Genomic DNA, 6,720 nt, shown 5'->3' on the forward strand with positions numbered 1-6,720 from the left:
CAGCTTTCATATGCATCTATTGGATTGATTCTATCTATTATAGTTTTCGAGTAAATCAATGAAATGTAAAAACACTGCTTTTTCGAACGTTTTTTCAAATTTGAACGCGTATTACAGCAATATGGATAAGAGAACAGGAATCTATATATACTTGCTAGATTCCCCTAACATTCAGCTTTCATATGCATCTTTTGGATTCATTCTATCTATTACAGTTTTCGAGTAAATCAATGAAATGTGAAAACACTGCTTTTTCGAACGTTCTAATTTCAATTTTCAACTTTGAACGCGTATTACAGCAATACACAGTTTGGAAAACGCTGATATAAGCGATTGATTGAAATGGAGCGGTTTGTTAATTAATGATTTAGTAGAGAAGTGCACTGCTGCATAATAAATGAGATTTCCGCGGAGTTAATAATTCCATGTAATTATAATAGGGAATGGGAGAATCGGAGTTGAGCACTTTCGTTAAAAGCTCATCGATGAGTTTTAAAAGCGCTTATTATTAAGTTCGTCTTTTGTTCTTCTTAATGCTTTCATGGATCTCAACTATCTCTTTTGTTTTGTGTGAGAATTGCACGAATTATGCTGTGACCTATATATTAAGAAATCGAGTATTTTTTCTTCGTGCCGAGAATATTATAATTTTCAGTTGGTTCTGAGAAACTTTGTGTGAGAACTGCTGCATGCCATGTCGCACGTTGTTCATCGCACTTATTGTGTTTTTATTGTTGATGTTGTATTTCTCCCCCGTTCACCCTTTCCCCCTGATGAGGGTGGAAATAACGATCCGACGCGGAGAAATGCATTGATCAGAAGAAGCACATAAAAATGGGAAGGGTGGTGGTGGAAGCGGAGGTGTTTACTGCAAGCACCGAAAGGGAACCTCAGCAGTGTCTTGTAAAACGACGAAGCACAAACACCTCGTGCATCTAATAACAACGAGTCAATCAAAGTCTAAAGATCTTCTGCAGAGAACAAATCGTTTTGCATCGATCCAAACGGAGAGCGAGAAAGAACAGTTTTCTTTTTCCTCATGAAATATGAGCTTTGAATTATGCATGCCTTCGCATCTGGAAAGCTCCGGCAAAACGATCGTCGATCAAATTGGATTTCTACCTGCGATTAGCATACATTCCATCACAGGTTAATCAATATAAGTCCAAACACACCTGCACCAAATACACAGCACCCATATTATTACGTAAATGCGTATCTTCAACCATTTTAATTAGAAAACAACGCCATCTACGCGCAATCCATTCGCACTGAATGCAAGGCAATAATGATTGTGCGCTCTTGCATACACCATAACATATAAATTAATGATAACATAAGTACAGCATGACTAAGATCGGTAAAACAGTAGCGACGTACAATTGTAATAACTGTGTCGTTATGTTTATTTGTTTGTAGAGTATCTGGATGATATTAAGATGTCTCGAAGGAGACCCAAAGAATATGACAATGTGGACTACACCAAATTGTCTGCCTGCGATAATGGCTTTGTGGATGCACAGTTCGTGCTGCCTCCAGAGAAGATCCCATGGAAGGCTGTAGCCTATGCAGCCATCCTTCTGGTAACTGGAATGGTGCTTCTGGTTTTGGGCAGTCTGGTGGTGAGCGGACACATAGATGTGAAATACTCTGACAGGATGTGGCCCATGATCATCCTCGGCATCCTCATGTTCATCCCAGGTGCTTACCACATCAGGATCGCCTACTATGCATATAAAAAGGTGCCTGGATACTCGTTCGATGATATCCCAGAGTTTGATTAATAACCTTACAATTTGCTGCCTTATTATTATTACTGAAAACATACACAAATTGTTCCTTACGACTGAAGCTTCATCAGTGCACCATGCAACAGATAGAGAGAGTCTTAACTAGTGCCAAAAGTGCTTTCTCGCATATTTAAATACGTTTTTATAACACAAGTATTATTAATAAATAGTTAATTTATGTACAACTTCTTGCTACCCTCATTTCAAATTTTTTAACACATATTTTCCTAGAGTGAAGAACATCTAATTAGTAATGTAAAATTATAGTTTTGAAAGCTAAAATACAATAATTAAGATTAATTATTTTGAACAGATAAAAAATAGTTTGCCAATAGATGGCACTCTCAAGACATTTTAAATCATTCATAACTTTGTTAATACTTACTCTACAATTTAAAAGATACAATTAATTTATTGTGTAATTAAAACCGCGCATTTTGGCTCAATTGCATTTACATTTAAGGCCCTAATTGCAATTTCGAAAAGTGAGAAGCGCCAAAACTGCTGAACTACGTTCTTTCAATGATCGCTAGTAATGGCCCAAACCAAACATTAAATTAGTCGAGATACTTTTTCAGGTCATCTTACGAAGTTAATAGTTCAGCTGTTTTGGCGCTGATCAAATCAGAGATTCTTAATTAGCAGCATAATTAATAATTTGTATTAAGTTAAAGATAAAGCTTCATAGCTGTTGTGTAATGGCAAGATTATTTAATTTATTGCTTAATTAATTATAGAGTTATGAGCGTTTAATTATTCAAGATCAGCGCCATATGATGATGGGAAGCCGAACTATATTCAAGTTTGACGGAAAATCCGATAAGATATTTTCTTTTGAATTATCAAATATTGCTTTGAAAGGAAAATGTATACAATGCATTTAAAAGAATTATCCATGTTTTGATCTGTTTGTTTTATATGTATATTAAGTACAAAATACATGTCTATTTTGCAATTGTTCATATAAAAATAGGTGATGTTTACTTTGGGTGGAAAGTATTTTATCAGGTTGAGTAGCGTCAATGGTTCTGGAAATATTTCTTCTTTTCAATGGGATTCGGAATGATCTGAAGAATAAATAAACGTTTAGAATCATGTACAATTTGTAGATGTGTTAAGGATTTACTGTATCTTGTCCTGGTTTCCATCCAGCTGGACAGACTTCTCCATGTTTGTCGGTGTATTGGAAGGCCTGGACCAATCTCAAGGTTTCGTCTACGCTGCGACCGACTGGAAGATCGTTCATGGTAATCTGCCTCAAAGTTCCTTTGGGATCGATGATGAAAAGTCCCCTACGACAAACAATACGAATCGGTGTTATTTCGATCCAATTGGAGATTCTTATAAGATTAATTTATACCTTAGAGTATGGCCAACGTCTTCCAAGAACACTCCATAGTCTTTGGAGATGCTGTGTGTGAGATCAGAGAGCAAAGGAATGTTGACTTTGCCAAGTCCACCCTCCTTTCTTGGCGTGTTAATCCAAGCGAGATGCGTGAAATGCGAGTCCACAGAACATGCCACAACTTCTGCGTTGATCTTCTTGAATTCATCGATTCTGTCGCTAAACGCCAGGATCTCAGTGGGACACACAAAAGTGCTTAATTGGAAAATTAGTAATATTTCAGAAAAATCAGTATTGACAACTTACAAATCCAATGGGTAGAAGAAAAAGATCATGTATTTGCCCAGGTAGTCGGTGGACTTGAGCTGGATGAACTCTCCATTGACAACAGCTGTACTCTCCCAGTACGGAGCAGGCTTTGAGACTGTAAATGTAAAAAGAGGTTAACAAATGCTTCAATGGTCCAGTTAGCACAACTCACTCATAGCTTTTGTCCATTGCAGCTTGTGGTCAGTCTTGGAGGGATCCGAACCTAGTGGGTAGACGCTTCCGCCAGCATAGGAATGGCAAGACTCTTCATCTAGAGCCCCCACAAAACAAACGAGCAAACACAGGAAGACGAAACTTCGAAACATACTGGAAGCGACGTGGCCGTGGAATGAGATGGGATTAGTGTGTTGCACTTCAATTAATTCATATACAAAAAATAAATGAAATAAAAATCTCGAGTGTTTACTTAGATAACTCCCAAAAACAATAACTGTGCATTCAAATGCATGCGCCCACCTAAAACCGGTTAGTTGGCAATCGCATTCCGAGCGACATCTGCACACCAAATCCCTTAATCACGCATCTTATGCAACCCAAAGTACGTGAATTCAAATATTAACTTAAACATTTCAATTGTTTATTTAATTACCAACCCTTAAACATTATCAATTAACGATTGGTCCAATGAAATTCCGCTGCATTGTTCAATGCTCAACTCTCAATACAACACTCTCTTGTTAGTATCACCATGGTAACTGTTGTTTTGTTAAAAATAAATTGATTTGAAATGAGCTGCAGCGAGGAGAGCAATATTATAAAATCAGAGAGCGAAGAGGAGGAAGATTACGAATCGTTCTGTAAGTATATTATATCTCATTTCATTTATCAGCTAGTAATAATTCCGCAATGAATTTGGAAACGCGTCTCATGTTATTGATTAAACAATGCGGGTGTTTATTGTGGACCGCATTCGAGTGTTTCATGTTTTGTCTAAACAATCAGCATTTTGTTTTAGTCTGGAACCCCAAATTAACTACTTGATTGTATGTAGTGTAATTGTAGTTTAACTATTATGGTTTGTAGTTTTGCAACCGGCGTCTTCGCCCTACGATCTGAAGGAGAAACTGGAGGCGGCAAATAAGGCGCTCCTCGAGGATGATTCGACTTTGTCGATTAGGGAGCAGAGGGTGCAGTTCCACGAAAACCTTGTGGACTACGAGCCGGATCTGACCGATGATGATGTGCAGAGCATAGAGAGTTACAACGAGAGTCCGGATCAGACGCCGGTAGAAGAGTTGCAATACATATTGAGCAGCAGTCGTATCTACGATATCCAGGAGGAGGAGGAGGAGTTGGAAGAGATTGATGAAATTGTTGAGGATGAAATCAGGGAGGAGATCGTTAACGATGAGATTGACGAGACGTTGGAAACTGAGGATGGGGTGGAACTGGAGCAGCAGGAGGAGGTGGAGGAAAAACTTAACGTCGTTAATGGAAACCGGCGGAGCAAAAAGTGCCGGCGGCGCTCCGCTAATTACCGCATCGATTGCAAAAACCACTGCATCGAGGGCTTCGAGCCGCAGCCGGCGGCTTCTGCTATAGACGAGGGACGACCGCCATGTCCGCCGCTAAAGCTGCGCACGAGGAAGTGCTGCGAGAGAACGGAAAACGTTGCCAGGAAGTTACCCATGTACACGGGTTGCAGGTCCGAGTACGGGTTGAGCTACAGGCAATTGGAGAGGCGCGAGAGGCGAAGGGAGGCTGTTAGACTGAGGGAGCAGAAGAGTAGAGAAGTGCAGCGGGAGTTTGCGGAGAGGCGACGGGATCAGAACGAGCAGATCTTCAGGCAGTGGCTGCGGGAGGTGTCCGTACGAGATGCAGGAGTTGGTGTTTCAACGAGGAAGCCGAGCAGACCGCAAACTGCTCATTGCCCGCAGAATAATAGAGTCAAAGTAAAGAGGAGATCACGACCGCACACCTCGCATCCCACCTGCGTCTACATCAAGGTGCCAGAGGAGGCGCTGCGCGACGGTCTGCAGGTTGGCTCCGTCGTCGTTGCTAGGAAGGTTCTGTCCTCAAAGCAATTGCAGATTTACGCGCTCCAATGACACCGAAGCAAATCACGTAACATATTCCATTATTCATCAATCTTCCTAGCGCTAAGATTATTATCGAAATCTAAGACAGCTCTCAAATGACTTTTTTCACCTTTCACGATGAATAACATCAATTATTCATTAATGGATAGAAATAACAGTTGATGTTTAAATATACATTTATTGAATAGTTGTGTGTTCGAAATTTGCACTAATAAGCGAATATATAACAATCAATTATAATAAATTAAATATATCACAGAAACAAAGACTAGATCATTAATATTACGATATCGATATTATCTTGTTATTTTTAATAATTACAATTACATTTAATCTTAAATATTATTAACTATACTTATTTTAGATGTAAATATTGTTTGATACGAGTGTCGTTAAACGAACGGAAGAGAACAACGAGATAGAGAGGAGAAATTTTAACTGTACATTGAAAGAAATAGAGATATATACGATATATTTGCAGAGGATTGAAGAAGGAGGAGGATAAAGTTTGGATTTGGATTTGGATTTGGAAGGTAACAATCGAGAATGGTACAAATTAGAACTAATTGAATTCGTCTACGCTTGGATTGTTGAGCACTTTTCCATGTAGTACATGTCGCCGAGAAGTTGCGTGATCGGAATCTCGCCTATTGTCTCCTTGAAGAAGAGCAGTTCGACGGTCAGCGGTCGGATGGCGCGCAGACTGGGCACCAGCAGCAGGAGACGTCCGAAACGGGTCGGCTGTCTGGGGTAGCGATTTCGAACGTAATCACCCAAAATGCATTGCGCTTGATCCTGCAGCATCTCCACCGGCTGCACGTCGCATAAACCTGCTGTTTCTATAGCAACAACCGAAAAACAAATCACACATGAAATTTGTTATTTTCTTAAACAGTTGAATGATGTTTACCTGGAGTGAAGAGCACGATCGCCTTCATGCAACCGCACTCGCTTCCATCCGGAGAGATCTGCCTGAACCGACACATAATTTCCTGAAAACGTTTATTCTTTAGAATTCCTCACTCTTATCAATACCTATGTTGTACTCTATTATAAACAGTCAAAGTTGTGAAATAAAATACGATTTAACAATTCTTTTTCATTTTCTGATTTTTATTATTCATTGTTGTTAATTCACTATGGATTTTATACGTATTTAAGTTGGTGTCATTGCCAGCACAGCATTCTTAATACTTGATATAACGATTGTCTTTTG

At 39.3% G+C, this 6,720-nt stretch overlaps 4 protein-coding genes across 5 annotated transcripts in view; 2 read left to right on the top strand and 2 right to left on the bottom strand.

Moving 5' to 3' along the window:
* Positions 1-889: 889 nt before the first annotated feature.
* On the top strand, positions 890-1,975 carry LOC108557075 (transmembrane protein 230). 2 transcript variants are annotated; one of them, XM_017913460.1, is made up of 2 exons: positions 890-1,149; positions 1,420-1,975. In XM_017913460.1, exons 1-2 carry the CDS (start codon positions 1,047-1,049, stop codon positions 1,782-1,784), a joined length of 468 nt encoding a protein of 155 aa, XP_017768949.1. In that variant the 5' UTR covers positions 890-1,046; the 3' UTR covers positions 1,785-1,975. The 2 variants fall into 2 exon arrangements, with proteins under 2 accessions (XP_017768949.1, XP_017768950.1); XM_017913461.1 differs by having other exon boundaries at positions 1,068-1,360.
* Positions 1,976-2,696: 721 nt separating this feature from the next.
* On the bottom strand, positions 2,697-3,931 carry LOC108557074 (peroxiredoxin-4). Its single transcript, XM_017913459.1, has 5 exons — positions 3,617-3,931; positions 3,442-3,559; positions 3,151-3,390; positions 2,917-3,082; positions 2,697-2,857 (listed from the first exon to the last, which is right to left on the bottom strand). Exons 1-5 carry the CDS (start codon positions 3,768-3,770, stop codon positions 2,810-2,812), a joined length of 726 nt encoding a protein of 241 aa, XP_017768948.1. The 5' UTR covers positions 3,771-3,931; the 3' UTR covers positions 2,697-2,809.
* Positions 3,932-4,192: 261 nt separating this feature from the next.
* Positions 4,193-5,513, top strand: LOC108557073 (coiled-coil domain-containing protein 181). Its single transcript, XM_017913458.1, has 2 exons — positions 4,193-4,262; positions 4,489-5,513. Exons 1-2 carry the CDS (start codon positions 4,193-4,195, stop codon positions 5,511-5,513), a joined length of 1,095 nt encoding a protein of 364 aa, XP_017768947.1.
* A 551-nt stretch (positions 5,514-6,064) lies between these two features.
* Positions 6,065-6,720, bottom strand: part of LOC108557076 (nuclear receptor subfamily 2 group E member 1) — a gene marked incomplete at its 5' end in the record, with an annotated part of 2,362 nt that continues 1,706 nt past the window's right edge. Inside the window, 2 exon segments of the mRNA XM_017913462.1 lie at positions 6,065-6,343; positions 6,415-6,496. Coding sequence (XP_017768951.1) covers positions 6,081-6,343; positions 6,415-6,496 — 345 coding nt within the window.

This window comes from Nicrophorus vespilloides, unplaced genomic scaffold (assembly GCF_001412225.1).
Source record: "Nicrophorus vespilloides isolate i.1.1-1 unplaced genomic scaffold, Nicve_v1.0, whole genome shotgun sequence".
NCBI classification, from domain to species: Eukaryota; Metazoa; Arthropoda; class Insecta; order Coleoptera; family Silphidae; genus Nicrophorus; species Nicrophorus vespilloides.

Bases quoted from the DNA above. Each gene is read 5' to 3' on its own strand.
- LOC108557075 (XM_017913460.1), top strand. From the start codon at position 1,047: ATGAGCTTTGAATTATGCATGCCTTCGCATCTGGAAAGCTCCGGCAAA. The intron at 1,150-1,419 runs GTTAATCAATAT...ATTTGTTTGTAG, and splicing joins TAGCATACATTCCATCACAG to AGTATCTGGATGATATTAAG.
- LOC108557074 (XM_017913459.1), bottom strand. From the start codon at position 3,770: ATGTTTCGAAGTTTCGTCTTCCTGTGTTTGCTCGTTTGTTTTGTGGGG. The intron at 3,560-3,616 runs GTGAGTTGTGCT...TTACATTTACAG, and splicing joins GCAATGGACAAAAGCTATGA to TCTCAAAGCCTGCTCCGTAC. The intron at 3,391-3,441 runs GTAAGTTGTCAA...TTTCCAATTAAG, and splicing joins TTCTTCTACCCATTGGATTT to CACTTTTGTGTGTCCCACTG.
- LOC108557073 (XM_017913458.1), top strand. From the start codon at position 4,193: ATGAGCTGCAGCGAGGAGAGCAATATTATAAAATCAGAGAGCGAAGAG. The intron at 4,263-4,488 runs GTAAGTATATTA...TATGGTTTGTAG, and splicing joins GGAAGATTACGAATCGTTCT to TTTTGCAACCGGCGTCTTCG.